This window comes from Lycium ferocissimum, chromosome 7, assembly GCF_029784015.1.
Source record: "Lycium ferocissimum isolate CSIRO_LF1 chromosome 7, AGI_CSIRO_Lferr_CH_V1, whole genome shotgun sequence".
NCBI lineage: Eukaryota > Viridiplantae > Streptophyta > Magnoliopsida > Solanales > Solanaceae > Lycium > Lycium ferocissimum.
In genome coordinates this window covers 38321790-38342149 of record NC_081348.1, presented here as the reverse complement: position 1 = coordinate 38342149, position 20360 = coordinate 38321790, and the positions used below count along the sequence as shown (strand labels likewise).

Below are 20360 nucleotides of genomic sequence, written 5' to 3'. Positions count from 1 at the left end.
TAGCCTTAGCAGCCAAGTTTGCCCGTCCATTGACCATCTAGATTTCACGAATCAAAATTCCAAGCCCCACGTATTCTAGAGGCCAATCTTTTTCAACTAAAAAAACAGAGAAAAAGAACAGGAGGAATATTTTGAAAAGTTGTTCACAGTGTTACTTATGTTACATCATCTCAAGTTTTCGAACTATATAGCGCATGCAAGCTCCTGATCCAAGCGTCTTGGCAAAGCTAAATTTGAAGTCAAATCATCTCTCCCTTCTTAGTTGTTGTCGGAGTCAGCTTCATCATCACCAGACAACTCTTCCCTATGGTTTTCTTCTCCGCCTGCACCAGAACTACTCTTCTTCTCCTTCTTCCTCTGCTTTTTCTTCTGCCGCCTTGCACGTTTTTTGGCTGTCCTCTCTTCTGTAGCTTTTAATTTTTCTTCTCTTCTCAAGTTGAATTCAGCAATCTCTTTCCTTCTCTGGTAGTCAACATCCATCCTTGCAAGCCGGTCTTGTTCTCTCCGTCTCATCTGCCGATACTGCAAAGAATCCCAAGAAAATGTTATTCTTGACAATATCTACTATTCTTTAAACACAGATATGACCTAATCATAGTAAATCACTTCTTAGTGACACACAACAGACTGGAATTAATCCCGAATGAACAAAATGCATGTTCAGAATTCAATATGCAGAAAAATACCTATGCTGAACAACATCTTTCCATTGACATATTGAACAAATATAAGCTAAACGTTCTAGATTATGCATCCAATAGAAATCATGACAAGAAAAAGGACAAAGTTGTCTATATATATGTATTTGCCATGGATCATATAATTCAAAACATACATACACATACAAAGAGATCCTGAATACTACTTGAGCATTTGAACTCAAAGCAAAAAAAAAAAAAAAAAAAAAAAAAAGAGACAAGCTCCAATTCGATGAGTATACACATTAATTCGTACTGCTTAAGATGAATTACATGCACCCCCACCAAAATCTTAAAGCAAGTGTAGAATTGTATTTTTTTTTTTTTTTTTTTTTGAACAATTGTAGAATTGTATTTTAGCAGTAATATATGTATTACGTAACTATATTATGTAGTTCAGCACCCAATGTTTTTCAAGATAACAAATTGTCAAACAGAGGAGGCGAGGACACTAAACATTTTTGCAACATTAGTGAAAACCTCAACCACACAAGAAAAAACAGGCTTAGTTCCAGTTCAGCTCAGTTTAAACACTTCATCTCACTTCACAATTAGCTCATCCAGGTTGAGCTTGAGGCAACTAGAAAGACACAATCATCTTTGATTTGCTTGCATTTAGTTACAGAGTTGTGTTCCTTTTCAGGAAAAAAATAAAAAGAAAATAAGGTGTGAAAGTTAAAGAACGGCCCTTGAGCTTACTGGACGTAAACATGAGAAAACAACAACAATTCTTTATCAAAGGCCAACATAGCAGATTTCAGAGTCAGTAGAGTCCATAAGAACAAAATAATAAAAAAAAATGGGCTAAGCAGCATAGGAAATCTTTTTCTGTTTGTTCTCCTGCTTTGAGGGAAGGATTAGGTTAGTGCAATCATTTAGCCATATCCACTTCTAACTTTGAGCACTTAAATCCACTGTAATCACTTGCTACTTTTACGTGGATGTTCTCAATCACCTGTTCACTATTAACTCTTGACACTTCTTCAACCAATGAATACTTCTTCAATCTCCTAGAATGTCAACACTAAGATGAATAACATATTGAACTTTAGCAATTCGGGAGCTATTGTTTACCTACCTTTTTGCCTGCACCTGATTAATTTTTTCAAAGTGCACTTTGTCCATAATCTTCTCACTTCTAGAGTTCTTGAGTACATATCTGATCCTTTTGACATTTTACAATTGCAATAGCAACACAAACATTCTTCGATAAACAACAGGCACCTCTATTTTCTTCTTCAAAATAAGACCACTCTTGCTCTCTAGCAATTCTCTAGAACTCAACTACTCTATTCCCATCCTACTACTTCAGCTATTGCTTTATTATTGAACACTCACAATTCGCAAACAGGATCCTTGGAAGCTTCTGCTAAAGTAACCAACAATGTTGCCTGCCAAAGAAAGACCTACGGTTGAAAATTCATCCCAACAAGAAAAGTCACTTGATGAGATACAGTAAAGCAGCCATAAGACATCTCAAACCATAGCTGGACGCCAAAGTGCCACTAAACTATCATTAAGGCAGAAAGTGATGTTGGAATATGGAGGCATTGCTTCTGCAGCTGTCAATGTTGAAAAACAAGTGATTGCTTTCAATGAAAATTATGGGCCTAATGTCATCAGTGGTCAATCTAGCCGGTCCCAAGTGCCTCCTTATTCCTAAATAGTATTAAAGTAAGGGTAGAAACCTAGAAGGGGTTATGTCAAAGTGGTGACAACAAGATAACTACTTTTGGCTATTTCCTCCACGGCATTAGCCCAAAACACGCACATACTGAGGGATTATAAAGAGAAGCAAAGCCCTCTAAGTTGGACATAAACTACATCAGATTATCTAAAAGTGATCTCATTTTTCATCTGAATTTGCCTAGATATTATAGCCACCACGAGAAGGACCCTATCATTAGATTCTATAGTATCACCTGGATATTGTAAGACAAGTTTGTGTTCAACTTACCAAAATTCTCAAGGAGGTGAGTTGAACAAACCTCTTCACCTAACTTATAATTCAAAGAGGGCAGCCCAGTGCACAAAACATCCAATGTTAGCAGGGTCCGGGGAAGGGTCCGGGGAAGGACTGCATCCCAAGGGGTGTGATATAGACAATCTACCCTAATGAAGCATTAATGGTTGCTTCCGCGGATCAAACTGTGACCTCACACGGAGACAACTTTACCATTGCTCCAAAAGCTCCCCTTCAAACAGAAGGACAAGCAAGAATGTTTCAACAACAATATTATATCTTTACCGATCCCCCAAAAAAAAAAAAAAAAAAAAAGGCATGGAAAAGGGTCCTTGATACGACACTGAGCTTCTTCGTTGTGAGAAGGATTAGGGACACATAGGATATTATCTCAGTCACATTGTATGACAAGAAATCTGGCAAAATAAGTGAATCAGTAAATAAGTAGTTTATCTGTTAGGAGTCTCTCCATAAAGTCATTTCACTAATAGCAACTGAATCTAAGAGTCAAACCAGCAACTGCATGACCAACCTTATTATGATTTTCAACAGATAGGCGCAACCTTGCAAATTGCTGGATAGACTTGCACAGAACATCAATTTTGCACACATTTAATCAAACTTTAAACATCTAGCAGGCTGCAGCACAACAAATTACTCACTATTTATCTGATTCAATGTTTGCTACAAGAATTACATCATTCTAAAAAAACTTAAATTAACAACTTCTTCCAGTGCTCTCAATTACCACACACAGTCTCTAACCTCAACTAATTTCCAATTCAGCATCCGTTAAACAGACTGAAATCCAAACTTCCAAGCATGATATAATCAATCGCTTGAAAATAGCAATATTTATACTAGCATAATATGACTTTATACATCTTGGAGGCTGCAGCACAATAGAGTACTATTTATCTGTTTCAATGATTGCTACAAGAATTACATCATTCTCAAACCATAAATCAACAACTACTTCAGATGCTCGAATGAATTCCAACTTCCGAGCACGCCAACTGATTATAAGCCCACTCGAGATTAGCAATATTTGTAGTTAACCACAAAGCAAACAAAAGAGAAATCAAATAGAAGAGCGGGTACCTGATGAAAGTCGCCAGAGCCAGAACCGGCAGAACTACCAGAAGTATTGCTAACCCTAACAGGCACACATTCAAGTATACGACGTAGCTTTATCTCCAGATCCTCATCTTCAGGATTTGCCGCAGGTGGCGTGTATTCCACAAGTGCGGTGGAAGAAGGAGGAGCTGGAGGTCGAGGAGGTAGGGCAGCCACCTGCCTCCCCGTCGCAGGAACCACCTGTAAATCTCGACCCGACGATGACATCTTCGGGGCCCCGAAAAGAGTTATGTACTTTTACTCTTGTATTTGGGGTATATATATATATTGAGGATGTTAACTGTTGTGAACTGAGAGAATTCTTTCCTGGGGTACTTGGGCTTCGACGCCGAGTATGATTGCCTGGACAAGGAAGACAGATGAATCTTTTAGGGCTATTTACCCCTAAAATTCTCTTGAATGCGACTTTGCGATCTCTAAGTTTAGATATAGTACACTTTTGACCTAACTAAACTCAACGTTGATCATTTAAATACTTTACCTCTCCCTCGAACAATCAACAAAGTAAAAAAGTAAAAGAGAAAACATGAAACATGTTATAAAATAATAAACTAAAGCAAGAATGTTTGTAGAACAAGAGAGAAGAGACTCTTATTTCTTATGAGGATGAAAAAGGGATTATAACCCCTCATTTATAGGAGATAATTGAACGACTGGTGACAAAGTCACAACCCTACAAAGAAATCCTAAAATTTCTCCTAAAGATAGACATCACAATATTATAATAATATTTATAACACTCCTTGATGTCTATTTCGATAGATAATATCATTAAAACCTTACTAGAAAAAACCGAATGGGAAAAAATCAGTGAAGGAAAAGAAATACATTTCTAATAATACGCTATTTGGTTGCCTCATTAAAAACCTTACAAGGAAAAACCGAGTGGGACAAAAACCTTGAAAGGAAAAAAAGTACAACGCGTATTAACTCCCCGATGAACTTCAATCCAAAAACTTGAATCTTCACATCTTACTTGAAGTTGCGGTTGCTATAGACTTGGTTGAAAGATAGACTTAGTGAATAAATCAAGTCATATTAACGCTCGAACAAATCTCTTGCACGTTGATATCACCAATTATAGCTCGTGTGTATTCTCATGAAGCATGACTTGTGCTTTTATGAATCCTCTCTTTAGTTGCTATGTATCTTCGTCGCATCTTGATCTTTGGATAGAGTTGCAATGGTATGTGATATTATTGAAATCCCGCAAGTGTATTCCCGACTTGCTTTATAAAAATGCTATCTTTACATGACTAGACTTTTTATTTATAATCCTTTTAAAAAATATATAAATGAATCAATTGCATAAAGATATTGGCACTTCGAAGACCAAAAAATTTTAAGTTTCTCATTTCAACTTCTTTCAAATAGATAATCTATTTCTTTTGAAAACTCTTGAAGTTTGATAATTCTCAAGTCATCAACTTGCACTAACCAATATAGCTTTTGACTTTCACAAAGACGTAAGGATAAATAGAGTCATTTGTGCCCTTAGTCGATAAATATTCATTAAGATGATAAAATCACGTTCACCTTGCTTAACTTAATTCATATAAGAATTATGAATAAATTTCTACAACTTGTAAATTATTTAAAATTCTACAGAATTTTCATATAAATTTTTTCAAGTGACAATATTTATCAAAATGATGTGATATCTTACAATGCGTGTCCAATAACTTTACGCTTAGCAAGATGCATCATTTCACTTGATAATAATTTCTATGTTAGCATGCTTTAATAGGCGTAGAATTTAAATCCCACAATCTTTTACAATATTGCGCTATATTGTACAAAGATTTTGTCAATGATATATCATTTATATCGGTTCGCAATATGACATAACTTATTGAGATCTCATCACTTTCATTATTTTAGGTACCTAAACCATCATGAGGTTTAATGAAGTGTTATGTCGAAACCACTTCAAGAGCACATTGCCTCGCTTATAATGATCATTGATCATTTGCTCCTTTCTTTTCAATGATTATTGCGAACCGATTAGTCTACCACTCTTCATGCATCTTTGTATCTAGTCACCTTGAGCATGAATTTAATAGGAGCATTTTACAAATTTGAAATTAGAAATTAATTTTCCACGGCAAATCTTCGGCATTTGAGTTGAATTATCTTTTGAATGAGGATCACACTAATGATAATTCATAACATATTCCTCATGCTTATTCTCTCCCCCTTATGTTAGAAAAACTAACATATATCCCATCCGAGAATTCATCTTTGTGCATCATGGTAGATTAATTAATCATATTTCATAGATGAAATATCCGGTTCCTAACCCCGAACGATTGTGAAGGAGAATTATCATAATTTATTGGTCAAGCATACAAATGATGTTGTATACAATATATCATATCTCGACCACCACGTGAAGCTTTGTTCTCATAAGCAATGGTTTAGCTATTTAAAGGCATTAACGCCAATTCCTTATACAAACTAGCATTAACAAGATGAATTATCTTGATTACATAATCTGAAAATTGCGTTCTCAACTCAATCGTTTTTGAGCAAGTAACTTTTATATGTCAAAGTAAAGTTGACAATAAACGCATACGCAACAACGTCTTATCGATGCATCTATTTAAGACATCACATAACGGTGAACGGCCCATATTCACCTTTTATATTTTTTTTTCCAGAATTTAGGGATGCAATCCCAACATTAGCTAGTATAATAAACTCATCATGGGAACAAGCAACACAAATAAATTCTTGAAGAATCTTCAAGTTCTTCAATATATGTCGAATATTCAATCTGCACATCATATTTGAATCGGATGGCCAAATTGCTCATGCCAACTGATAAAATTATCTATACTAGTAAACTTAAAGTTTACCATGCCATGTGCTATTTGTTTTAGTAAACTCGGTTTACTATGACATGAATTATTTTTGTACCAATAAACTTATAATTTATTGTGGCATGCAATTCATCATGCTTACATTTGTTGTACAAATCGAGTAACCTTTCATATTCATATTTCTTTTCCACTATGATATTTTGAAGATATTTAGTCCTCCAATCATTTAAATCTTCAATATGATAGTCATTTACTTTAGTAAACGGGTTTACTAGAACTTTTGTTTCGATCATCACACCTTCAAATATTACAATCTAGGATGAATGACATAATAATATATAAGCTCTTTAGGAGCCTTTAATTTATTCTCCATAATCACATATTGTTCGGACACATTATATACAAATGATTAGGCTCTTACGGACCTTGATCATTAATTTTTTTAACTACCAAATATTGCTCGATATTTGGTATCATAAAAGAGTTTTAGTTAGACACCATTTGGTGTCATGAAATAAATAGTAATTAAATGGACATCTAAAGACAATACAATTTATAAATGATTAAACATTAAGTTCTAAACTTCGAGTATTTCAAACATCTCCTTCGGGAGATTTGCTATTAATGTCCGAATATTTTGTATCTTAGCGGTGACCACGAAATATTACATCCTCAATCAAGAAAAATACATGAATTTGTTATTTCCTTCAGGGAAATTAATAACAACTAATCATGCTATCAATGTGGTTATAATAGAAAATATTCTATAAAATCTTTTTCATTTGCCTTGGAATGATTTATAATAAAAGTATCCAAGATAATTTGATTACGACAAAGTACGAGAAAGAATGACCTTCATACCACAAAATAACATCTATATCTTTTGCTATTTTATCTCTTCAGAGGTGTGTTGTGGTATTTCTTCATTCACTCGGGGAATAAAACTTGGTCATTTAGATGAGCTTTATACATAATTTTCAATAGCTCATTATTTCTCTGAGTCCGCTTTAATATATTTCCCAAACTTTTTCTACTTGTCAAAAGTTATACCGATACTTCTAGATTTATTACTTTAGGTATCCACAAAAACCTATCAGAAAGTGTATATTCAATTTAATATGCTCAAGCATATTTTGATTGACAGAAAAAAAAAATGTCTCAGTTAACTAGGCATGACTTTTGCTATCAGGACACCAAAAGGTATATGATTTTAAAATTATCATTAGTAGTTCATATAGTTGGGTGATATTAGAAATTGATGGCAGAGAAAAAAAAAACATCAGAGTAGTTTTGATTTAACACTATTCTACTCAAACACATAAATATGTGTGTAAAACATAAGCCATGTAGATAGATGAGATATGAGCACAAAATAGAACTAAACATAGAGAATTAATTCAAAATATAGTCATGTGTATTTGTATAAGGTATAATTTGAACTAATTAAAGAATTGAAAGTATCCAGCAAGTCACGTTATTATCCTTGCACAGGAAAAACCGTTCATACTTGGTAGTGAAAGGTTATTTTTTCTTTTTCATCTCTTCTGGAGATGGGTCGTTATAACTTCACAACCAAAAGTCCGTAGTTATAAGCCTTACTACGTGCTCATTTTTGGAATGAAATTTTCATCAAAAGCGTCCGTTCTTCGAGAAGGAAAATATATAATCATGTGAACGTGCCTTTAATCATATAAAATTATGATCTCTTATAATCTCTTTTAAAATATTGTTAACGAAACAAATCGGGGCATATAATATAGAGAATCCTTCTCAAACATATCTTCAATCATAATCACAAGCCTTTAGAAATATTGCCACGGTGGTTATTTATTTCTTCCAAATTCTCATTTAGCCATTAAGAAATATGAAATTAACATCATAATCCCTCTTAACATTATTGTTCTTCGGGAACAAATTTGAGGCATAAATAATTCGGACCAATTAGGTTCCTCAAATACGATAAACCAAACAAAGTGGATATCATTAGTAGTAGAAGACAAAGACATCCAATATAAAAGCAATACCAACCACAATTCATTCTCTGATTTATCGCTACAGATTTTTATTTGCTCAATTCAACTAATAGTTAGTGTTGAAAATATCTGAAAGTGCAAAACTTTAGAATTCTCATATCCTTTGCTTAGTTTCAGCCAATAATGGAATCATGTTACTTTGTTAACTTAGAAAGGAAAAGATGCTAGAAAGAAGACCAAGCCACCGTAAAATATGATTTACTAAGGATACATACCTCATGAAGTGCAAACAGACTTCAAACCATACTCTAAGCGTACGTTCTCCTCCAAGAGTAATATGTTAATACAACAGATCTCGCATTGACGAATATAGCATCAATTTAATTTTCCTATATTTCTCTTAAGTTTCCTGAGAAGGTAGTATTGATGCGGAACTAAACTTTAATAAAAAGATTAGAGACTCGTGCTGATAACGTGTTATAAAATAATAAACTAAAGCAAGAATGTTTGTAGAACAAGAGAGAAGAGAGCTCTTATTTCCTATGAGGGATGAAATACAATCCTTCATTTATAGGAGAGAATTGACTTTCGGGTGCCAAAGCCACAAAGTTCTCAAATCCTAAAATTTCTCCTAAAGATAGACATCACAATATTATAATAATATTTATAACATGCAATTATAGGTTTATTCTCAAAATCTAAATCCTCATTGCTCTGCACGTTGATAACTTTTTGTTATTATTTGAACGCTAAATTTTTTACTATAAAAAATTTCTTAGCCCTTTTATATTTAAAATTTTAAAGAAATACGTAAAATGGAGAAGCTAATGAATTTTTTGTAGGCTAAATTTTAAATCTAAATCCCCCTTTTAGTTGCTTTACTATCTCAAATCATACAATTGTTGTCACTAGCCGCGTTTTATAATCAACTATAATTACTACAACACCGCCAATCACTATCCAACAAATGACCACCATTATATATTTCTAAACACCGCCATCATTCACCACCATAGTCGCTGATCACCGCAATAAGTTGTAACCACCACTAGCCACCATTTACAATAATCACCAACCTCTATTACTAAATAACCACCAATAACTACGAACAATTACTACCATTAACTACTGCTATATATTGTCAACCACCACTACCTTTCAACATCACCATTAGCTATATATTGTCAACCACCATTAACTGTCACAACCAACTACCATGATTGTCAACTATTATTGCCAATCACCATCACCGCTAGCGACAACCCATAACCAACACTATATAATTTTTCTAAAAATAGTTAGCTTATAAAAAATTAAACTAATCTAGTATTTAATTTGAATTGTATATCTATTAATTTTTAAATGAAACAAGGTTATATATTCAAATGTCGAGAAAAATAAACAATAGTAATTATTTAACATTCAGATTTTAATATAACATCTTAATATTTAAATGTATATTGAGATTTATACATTTTAATCTTAATAGAAATAAATAAGGCCTAATAGCAATTACTCTTTCCATTCCAATTTATGTGGTACAATTGGAATTCGGAGAGTTAATTAAGTTTTTCTTTGATCGGAATTTCTTTATATGTCTTTTAGATATTTTAAGTTATTAATTATTGTGATTTATATTACTTTTTACGTAGTTTTTAAAAATATATAAATTTTATTTCAAAAAAAATAATCTATGTTCGAATTTACGATCAATGCTTAAAAAATTAAATCTCAAAATGGGCAATTCGCAAGATTGCCCTTCCTTTGGGATGGTCTTTAGTTTTTGCCCCTCAAAATGTTGGTCTTTTTTTTTGCCTTTTTTTGCAATCCGATCAACGCGTAAAAATCATGAGGTTTTGGATTCGAATCCTCGTTAATTAAAAAAAAAATCGTGAAGCAAGGCTTGGGTCGGGTGTATGTTGGGACCGCATACTGTTTCTTAAGGAATTACTAAAGTTATACCTTTAAAGATAAAGGTATTCCGCCTTTATAAGGCAAAGTTTATACAGAGAGAGAGATTCTCACTTAAAGCATCTTTTAGTTATGCCTTGTCAAACTTCTATAACAACTAGGAATTTTATCTAAAGGTGCACCTAAAAGTTTGCCTCATAAAGCAAAATCTATATCTTAAGAAAAAAAAGATATCGTATAGGCATCTTTTAGTTATCACGCTCCTAATTCTTTGCCCATAAACCGTAAGTATCAATCCAACATAATTTTTGTTATTCCTTAACAAGTGTGTCTCCTGCTCCTCCCGCTAATCTCCAACTTGCCTTGCGATTTTTTTTTTAATTTATGAATGGGGGTTTCTGTAGTCTCGGGTATAAAATTTATTTTTTGTTAATAGCTGCAAAATTTAAAGCCAAGATATATAGCAATATTTAAATACTACCCCAAAAGAAGGGCAATCTGCTGTCTCAAAATTGCACCGGTACCTCATCAATTAGGCCAGAGGGAATAGCAAAAGTTGGGCAAGTAATTGCACGGTTTAGCCTTCAAATGGACAGATCTTTAATTTATTTATTTTTTTTCCTTCAAATTGACAGATCTTTATTTTTTGTCTTTCAAAATTACTTTGAAAATTAAAGACCAGCACAAAAATGGGACAAATGTGCAAAAGTTGGGTGGTCGGGCCTTCAATTCGTGTTGGGCCGGGTCATTCACCCCAACCCAGCAGCGATTTCACCTGCAATTACCAGAAACAGAGCGGAAAAGAACAGAGAGAGAGAGAGGAGGAGGAGGAAGCTAGCGAACTACAGTGTCAAACCAGAAACAGAGCTGTAAAATCAAGAGATATATCCGATCTAATTGAATCAAACGACACAGAGAAGAAAAACGATAAAGATGTTGCCTACAACTTCGAAAGGTCGAACGAGCTCTAATGTCCGACCCAATTCAGTATTGCCTCAGTACCTTCGCAAAATTATCAAGGTTCTTTTGTCTTATTCTTTCATTTCAATTGTGCCCATCGACACGTAGTTTTTCTGATCTTGTACAGATCAGATCTCGATCCTTGTATTCTTTTTGTTTCAATTACTAGACTTTCTGGTACTTCTCTCTATAATTAATTCTCTGTTAATATCTTAGCATTTGTTAATGGATTATCATTCTGTTTGATCACGAATTTGGGTCACTCTTTTTGTGCCTTGAATTCATTTCCACTATATTTAGGTGTTATCTGCAATACATTTATCACCCTAGTGGAATAAAAACCCATGTATTAGAATTTAGAATGGTATTCTTGCTGAGGAACTAGGGTGTATGTTTCATGTTTTATATGCAATAAACAGGCAACAAGTGGTTCTGAATGAATGACCTCGAGGAGGCCCCGGCGCAGCACCTTTCTCGTTCGAAGGATCTATGAAAGTCCCACTACGAATTCCTATCCCATTAATGAAGTACCCAATTTATATGAGGGTGTTTGAATGGGCATAGAGTTTTGAGAAATAAAGGAAGATTTTTGAAGCTTGTGGTCTAAAATAAGTCATGGGTATTTGAGTGGCTATAAATCATTTCATTAAGGGTGAAATATGAATTTTAAAGCTATATTGTTACTAAATATAGAAAGCTGTCATTCTTTTTGGAACTGACTAAAAATGAAAGAGCGTCACATAAATTGGGATGGAGGGAGTAATTAGTTATATTTGTGCTTTTGCGTGCACAATGGCCTAAAATGTAGGAATAGGTAGAATTCCACTCTCATCTAGGGAAGGGGTGCCTAAAATAGTGTGAGTTTTTTTTTTTTTTGGTTGGATCAAGTAAAGGTATTTTCATTTATAAACATGGACACAAAAACAGACCGTATACAAGGGGTATACCAAAGGGTAAAGAATCTACAAACTTTGGAAGGTATATCAAGATTGGAGACAAGGCACTGTCTTCGGTTAGCTTTCCACAAATCTATCCGGATTTTTCTAGCACTATTTGATTATTAAGTTTCAACTATCCTGTGATTACTAGGAATTAATAAAGTCTAGATGAGGTCAAGAAAGATGCAAGAAAAGTTAAACGTGAAGGTTTGCTGATTCAGGGACAATCCAAGTTGAGAAAGTTTCCTTGGTGGTGGTCGAGTCGCCCACGTCAAACATGCCAGATTGGTTGACAAACCCAAGGCCAAAGCTAAGGGTGACACTTCAGCTGGAATGGATAGCTCCTGAGGTTTTAGAAAATAATGCTTAAAAAAAGAATTCTACCCATAACACTAGGGGTGTCAAATGGGCGGGTTGGGCTGAAATTGACCCAATAAAAATGGGCTGAGGTAATAAATGGGTTGGGCTAACATTGGCCCAAAAGCTATTTGGGCTGAATTGGGTTGGGCTGAAATGGACTAAAAATGGGCTGGGTCATGACCCGCCCAACCTGACCCAGTTTTTTTGAAGGGTCTATTTTCTAGAAAAATATTTTTTTGGAAAATATTTTCTAGAAATACATTTTTCGCGAAAAATATTTTCCTGAAAATTATTTTTACGGATGAAAATATTTTTAAGAAAACAATTTTCGTGGTAAATATTTTTCGAGAAAAACATTTTTCGTGAAAAATATTTCCCTTCATATTGAACACACCACAAACTTATAAGATACATGATACAAGAAAAGTGTATATATTAAACAAATAAACTAAATCTCAAGCAATAAACCCAAATTTAAGTAAATCTTAAAAATGGGCTAGAATTGGGCTAGTATTGGGCTAAGTTGGAGATCACTTTAAAATGGGCTATGTTGGGTTGGGCTGAAATCAGCCCAATATAAAATTATCTTGAGCCCAACCCATAAAAGTTTGGGCGGGTTGGGCGGGTCATCACCTTTTGGGCCAAATTTGACACCCCTACATAACACCTATGTCAGCTTTTGGAGATCTTACCCCTTGGTTTTTACACTAGACGTGGCTAGCTCATATTGTAGGTTGAGGAAAGATCACATTTGATCCAGGGTTTCCATCCCATTAACAACCTAACAACCTACTTGGATTGTTATTTCCGTTTCATAACATTTCGTTTTATACAATATTGTGTTGTTGAAGCAATGTTTGGTTGGATTTTATTGTTTGTTGTTGTTTAATAATATTTTTCGTGTTTGGTCTAATTTTTCAATTTTAAAAAAAATAAAATATATTGTACTTTACAATAACTTATATGTTTATGACAATACCATTAACTATTGTAAATATTGGATTTATCATCTGTTCAAAACTAAAAAAAGAAGGAAAAAAAAATGCATATGAGATAGTAAAGCAGCTAAAAGGGGGAATACATGACTGGCAAGGAGGAGTAGAACTAATGAGGAAGAGTTGTTAAAATATAATATACTAGACAATTCATCAAAAAAAGAAAGGATGATTACTGACAAGTAACTGGTGAAAAAGGTAGAGAAGGAGAACCTATAAAGTGGCAATAAGGAGTACTATTGATAAAAAGGTGGGGCTAAAATATGATGAAGGAAAAATAGAGCAAAGGTGGAGTGTAAAAAAAAAAAAAAAAAAAAAAAAAAAAGATTTCATCAAAAAAAAAAAAAAAAAAAAAAGAAGAGAAAAATTAAGGGCAAAATGATATTATTAAGTAATAGTAGCTGGCCTGGACACCACAGTTTAAATTAAAAAACAGATGATATTATTATGTAATAGTAAGGGCAAAATCAGAAAGAAAAGTATGTAATAATTCCACAACATCAAATTAGTTATTACATAAAATGGGTCTTTTATTTGTTACGTAAAAATGGATTGAACACTGCAATGCAATAAATTGTAAGTAACAAACATTGTATTTAAAATAGCAATACAATAAAATACAATATGAATACACAATCTAAACTGCTTGTTAGTGTGGTGGAGATTGTTCAAGTCAGACTGTTGCCTGAGCCCTCTTCTTAAACAGTCTCATTGTTCTTGATTATACCAAATAGCAATCTATGTAGTAATAGTAACACAGCCAGTTTCAGTTTGCCATCCAATTTAGATTGATTAGTTTGCAAATGTTAGAACCTCGCCTGCAGTGTAACTCCCATCATGAACTCTATATTGTTTGATAATTGTTCCTTGATTATATGTTTGCAAATTGTAGCGAAGCAATGTGCTTTTTGTTGAGAAAGGTAACAGCACTGAAGCAGTGTGCTTGTTTTGTTAATTTCTGTTTAACTCATTTGTTCAAAAAGGGTTTTCATTCCGGTAACCTTACTGTTTCCTCTCCTCCTTTAATGTGTGCAGTGGCAACAGATGGACGTCGAATATACCTTTTGGCAAATGCTTCATCTATGCACCTCCCCTAAAGTAGTGTAAGTATTTTGTGTATCAAGTGCCATGATCCTTTTAAATTTAGTACTACAGCTAATATTTCATAGAATATGCTGGTGTTAATGAACTTGCGATTATCTTGTGTTTTATTAAGTAGTTTTAGATTATACAGTCTAGTGATCATCTTTTCTGGGTACTGTTTAACAAGATGTGATACTGATTTGAGGATTGATGAATGACCATTCATCTTACTGTGAACCATATCAATTTGTTGCTGATCCAAACATACTCATGTATGGATATCCATTGCATGAGATAAGTTATCTTTTAATGCCAAAACTTGAAATTAAAAGATTAAAATATCGAAAGACTTGATGGATTATCCAAGTAAAAAGAAAATGAAAGGGAAAAAAAAGAAAGAGGAACTGTAGGAGTTTTTGATAAAAAAAAAAAAAAAAAAAAAAAAAAAGCACCAAACGCCCACTGGGGGCTCAAAAAGAAACTGTAGGAGTTATGTTGCACAGAACATTGTGCTCGTCTGTTGTGAAGGTTCTTGCAATGATCTCAAATGGAAAGAGAGAGAGAGATGCTAATAAGGGCAAATGATGTGATATGTGACATTTGAAAGATTTTTTTGGAGTGGTAAGAATAGGTGAAGCAAAAGGAGGGGTCAGAAGTAGGTATGATTCTGCTTGTATAAGTGCAAGTATGAGGAAGTTTTGCTGTTTAAACAAGGAGTTATAGATAGTAAGCATACTTCTTTGAAGGTTTTAGGTGCCTGTTTGTGATTTTTTTCATTAAGATATTTTGCTAGTGCGTCATTTTAAATATTGGTACCTTAAGTTACACTAATTGAGAGTCCATTTCTTCGTTGTCATTCAACCGGTCAAACTCCAAGCTATAAAGCAGTTGGCCTTTATTTTCTTTTCTTCGAGGAATTAAGTATTGGGATGAGGAAAAAAGAATCTACACAACAAAATGTGAGAGCGTTGGTGCATGTTTCACATCTTTGTCTAATTTTCACCTTTGAATTTGGTGTTGATATGCCATAATATAGACAGATATCAGCTCATTATACAATGATGCTCAATTTTAATTCTGAATTACTGATGTTGAATTTTCATTTTGTTTGCGGTATTGGACAATTGATTCAGATATCAGCACACAAAGTACCACAAGCGTAAGTTTCCTTCTTCTCTTCCTTTATTCTTTCGTTCATCTAGTGCAATTTGATTCTTTTGTATTGAAATTGTATTTGTGAATTGTTCCAGTACTGCTCATTCCTCATGGTTTCTTATTCACTTTTTATATGATACTTCATCCATCCCAATTCATATGATACTTTTTATGTTGGGACTTTATTAGAAATGATACTTTTTTATATCATTCCCTTAATGATATTGTTGTATACAGCTTATATAAAGAAATTAATATTTATACAACTTTCTCAAGTCTTAAGAATTCAAATTCATTTAACTGGTCAAGTATATATCTGATGTGATGCTTTCTCATTAAACTAACTTTTGAGCTAGTACTAGTAATATTTTTTTGATAAGCAAGTGAGACTTGTATTGATAAATTGCAGAAAGATGATGCATAAGATTGTTGTCAGGGGCCTTACAAAACTTCAGCCTCTAGCTGTTCTAATCTGTTAGGTAGCTAGGAATTCTAATAAACTATCAACATCATATCCCTTTTGTAGCTCGTGGCTAGTACTATTAATATTTACTTCTATTACTCTTTGTTTGTTACATAACTCGAACTAATATCCAATGCTTCGCGCTCGAATCACATAAAATGGGACAAAGGGTGTACTATAACTGTGATACTTCCTCAGTGTTAAAGCTCTAATACTTTCCTCTGTATTGGTGTTACTATGACATCTACAACCATATATTTGAGAAACTCCAACATAAAAATCGCGCTATGCTCTTTTCTAAATCCATGGGCTGGTCAAAGGGACCATTTAAATTAGGATGGTGAGAGTTAGGTGTAGGAAAAAACCTCTAATCTGGTGCACATGGTTTAAACTTTGTCTTTTGACATCTTTGAAGCAAAAGTTGATGAGTGTTAAAAAGAAATCGAATTTTCAACTTTGATTACAGTTCCACCAAGGTTGGATCTATTGATTTGTTAAGTATAAAGGTTCTCATTTTTATGTTTTGCAACTTGACATTAGCGCACAAGTCTGGGTGGCTTGAATATCATCATTTGGTGTTGTTGATCTCCTCATAAATCTGGTTGCAAAGTAGTTTTGTTACTGGAGTTCTACTGTTCATCTAAAGTTGGCTTCTTGTTATTTTCTTTTATCTCTTTTAGAAACAAAGAACCAGTGGGCACGTGATGATCCTGCGTTTATTGTTATATGCACTCTTCTGTTGGTGGTTGCTACTCTAGCATACTGTGCAGCGTACGTTTCCTTTACTCTGCTACTCATTTTGGTCTAAGATCACAGATTGGTAAACTCAACTACTTTCCTTGAGATTGTAAAACTTTGCCTTATCAAGAGAATATTTTATGATGTCATACATTGAATGAAGTTAATTATGGTATAGAGAAGCCCAACATTACAGTTTTCTTATACTAATATCATCCATATGTGCCAATGCTGAGGTCACAAGTTTTATAATGTAAATGCGCTCCAGTTAGATATTGACTTCTTTGTATTCTTATTTGCTTATGTTCTTTTTGATGCTGAATCATGTTGCAATCTGCATCTTTCATTTGTTTCAGGTATGATCATAGTGCAGGACATGCTGTTTTTGTAGTTATCTCAGTATTGCTTTTTCATTTTATACTCACTGGAGCTACTTTGGCAACATGTTGCTGGTAAGTGCTAGTATCGTTTGAATATTCGATGCAACCTCATCATGGTTCCCTTTCTGTTTAACTTAGATTAATCTTGAAATGATTTTTTACAATTTTCTATCATTTTTGGTGGAATGATGGACCAATAGACTTTCGATCCGTGTCTCAGTTAGTTGGTTAAGCTTGCAATCAGATCTTTCTGTGGGAACTATAGAAAGGAGTCAGAAATTTCTCTTATTCCAAACAGTGGAATTCTTACGGTTCGGTTCAGTAGGTGATCAACTTCATTAAGAGAATATATAGGGGGTCACCTGATCATCACTACAACCACATACTAATTGTGCTATCTCTAGCTGTGCTTTACCAAAATAGAAATTCATAGGGTGGCAAGCAAAAAAGAAAGGAAAAGTTGTTTGACTTTCTTTATTGTTGGTTTAAATTTTGGGGCCAGTCTTGTGGATTGCTTGGCATTATGCTTTCATTGTCCTTGCAGGTTCCTAACCAACAACTACCTTCGAGAGGAAGCTCCAAGCAGCCATGCCGTGGAACAGCGGGTAGAATGGCAAGTTCAGAACCTCTCCATAACAAACTCTTCATATACTCTGTCTGCTTCTTTCTCCTCATTCAGAATTCTGAAACTCTGCATCAAGGGTTAATGAAATTTCACTTTCATTTATGAACTTCCTTACTTACACACTTTCTTGTCTCTCATGAAGGTTGTATACGTTTGATGTCCACTGCAACTCTTTCTTCCCTATGTTTGTTTTGCTTTACGGTAAGTGAAGTGTTAAGATGAAACGTGCTGTTCGCGCTGCTACTGATTTTTTTTTTAAAATAAAGACTGATGGCTTTCTTTTTTGTGGCAGTCATACATTATTTTCTCTCCCCTGTTTTGGTAGCTCATGGTTTCATTCCTGTTTTGCTGTCAAATTTGCTCTTCATGGTCGGAGCTGCCTATTATCATTACCTCAACTTTCTAGGTTATGATGGTAAGATAAATTCCATAGCCTAAGAATAATTGCCCTTCTAAATTTCGTGAAAATTCAACATGAGGTGATTTTTGTGTAGTCTAGTCTTAACTCTTAAGGGGGCATTTCCGCAGGTGTTCACTAAAAGCATTTAAGATTTATTCGTGCTGAAATGACAGCATATATCTTCCCGGTTACTCTCTCTGCAGAGATTTCCTTTGGCTAAAAATTGTTTACCTGTGTACACAAATATACTGATGAATTTTCTTGCTTCAGTATTGGTGTGTTCAAATTCAAATCATTTCTGGTCTGAGATGTCCAAATTAACTAAGTCATTAATTGTGACTGATGGCCAGTGCTGTATGAGTTTTTCTTCCCCAAGGTATAGCGTTCCTAGAATAAATAGAGGTCAAATGTTAGTTGGAATCAACCTGTTTCATTAGGTACTCTGACCCAGATTGTAAACATGGTTTTAAAACTCTTGTGAAACTTCTAGTGTTATTCTGACTTAATGCATGATCGTCTGTTGGTGCTTTCCGTTTATGTTAACTAGTCGATATGGATAGTGACTTATTCCCCCCATGCAGTATTGCCCTTTTTGGAGAAGACAACATTCTTCCTGTATCCAATTGGCATTGTTATCGTCCTTTCACCCATCTGTAAGTATTTATATTAATTCATGATTGTGTCACGTTCATATTGGTCAGTACGGTGACAAATTTTGTTTCTTGCTTATAGTTATTTTGATTGGCTTCAATCCATCAAGACACTTCATGAATATCTACTTCAGCAGAGTGTTATGAACTCAAGCTAACACTGGATGAGGACATGTTAGGATGAAAGATGCCTTCAGACAGGTCGTGAATAGGTCATTATTGAAATCATTTGCAGAGGCTTTAATTGTTAATGTGATTGGGGAACGTTTGTTTAGTATCTCTGGGTAGGTAATTTTGATGTTACGAATGAGAAATATATCTGACGGGAGCCTTATTTGTATGTCAGCTATAAAACTTCACCCGATGAGTTCATTTAATGTAAAGATTTTATTTCTGATTTGTTGAATCATAGAGGTGACTGTAGCATTTCTGATATAGAAAAACTATTCTATGGGCCGTAGGGGGTAGGCTTACTTTTGCTCAAACACCATGAAATTAGCAAAACCACCCTGGGTGGGCTTGCCATCAGTGTAGGCATCATTGTAGTTCATATTTTCTTGCCACAGTATTGCTCTATGTCTTGCTTGCAAGGCCTGCACTTCTTGCAACTTCCAACTTCCAACTAGCAATTCAACTCCAACTGTGTCCACCACTTTGAATTTTGTCACCTCTGGCCCTACCTCCACCACTTCACCAACAACTTCATTTCTACATCAATTTTCACCACACCGCAAAATAAAAAGTTACAAAGGGATAAGGATCAAAATAAAGAATGAGAAAAAGACGTTATTGTCACCAACAACTTTACATTGGCATCTAGGCCAAGTAAAAATCATTTACATAAATGATTAACTTATATATTTTCAGTTTTTAGGTCAGATCAGTATATAAAAGTTAAACTCCGTAGGTATATATTATGGGGTATGCCACATCTCTTGATTAATAAAAAAACACTTCAAGATTCGATCATAAGAAATTCTGATTTAAGAGAGGTTGATTTATAAAAGTTCGGTGATGCCTCAACGGCTCAACCGATAGTTAAGCTTCGTTCTGCATCTGTTTTCAAGCTAGTACCCCTTTCAACACGTCATCTCGCTTAATTCCCAAAA

General features: G+C 34.2%; 2 protein-coding genes across 2 annotated transcripts; one reads left to right on the top strand and one right to left on the bottom strand.

Moving 5' to 3' along the window:
* Positions 1-57: 57 nt before the first annotated feature.
* LOC132064854 (uncharacterized) lies at positions 58-4245 on the bottom strand. The gene is made up of 2 exons (XM_059457996.1): positions 3763-4245; positions 58-522 (listed from the first exon to the last, which is right to left on the bottom strand). The coding sequence occupies exons 1-2, from the start codon at positions 4003-4005 to the stop codon at positions 259-261; spliced, it is 507 nt and encodes a 168-aa protein (XP_059313979.1). The 5' UTR covers positions 4006-4245; the 3' UTR covers positions 58-258.
* A 6989-nt stretch (positions 4246-11234) lies between these two features.
* Positions 11235-19657, top strand: LOC132064851 (uncharacterized). Its single transcript, XM_059457991.1, has 10 exons — positions 11235-11524; positions 14793-14860; positions 15974-15999; positions 17139-17229; positions 17553-17648; positions 18121-18231; positions 18344-18402; positions 18494-18616; positions 19183-19254; positions 19334-19657. Exons 1-10 carry the CDS (start codon positions 11438-11440, stop codon positions 19396-19398), a joined length of 798 nt encoding a protein of 265 aa, XP_059313974.1. The 5' UTR covers positions 11235-11437; the 3' UTR covers positions 19399-19657.
* The last annotated feature ends 703 nt before the right edge of the window (positions 19658-20360 follow it).

Excerpts from the sequence above, each read along its gene's own strand:
- LOC132064854 (XM_059457996.1), bottom strand. The coding sequence starts at position 4,005 with ATGTCATCGTCGGGTCGAGATTTACAGGTGGTTCCTGCGACGGGGAGG. Across the intron at positions 523-3,762 it reads GCTCTGGCGACTTTCATCAG|TATCGGCAGATGAGACGGAG; the intron begins GTACCCGCTCTT and ends GATTCTTTGCAG.
- LOC132064851 (XM_059457991.1), top strand. The coding sequence starts at position 11,438 with ATGTTGCCTACAACTTCGAAAGGTCGAACGAGCTCTAATGTCCGACCC. Across the intron at positions 18,232-18,343 it reads ACAAACTCTTCATATACTCT|GTTGTATACGTTTGATGTCC; the intron begins GTCTGCTTCTTT and ends TCTCTCATGAAG. Across the intron at positions 18,403-18,493 it reads TATGTTTGTTTTGCTTTACG|TCATACATTATTTTCTCTCC; the intron begins GTAAGTGAAGTG and ends TTTTTGTGGCAG.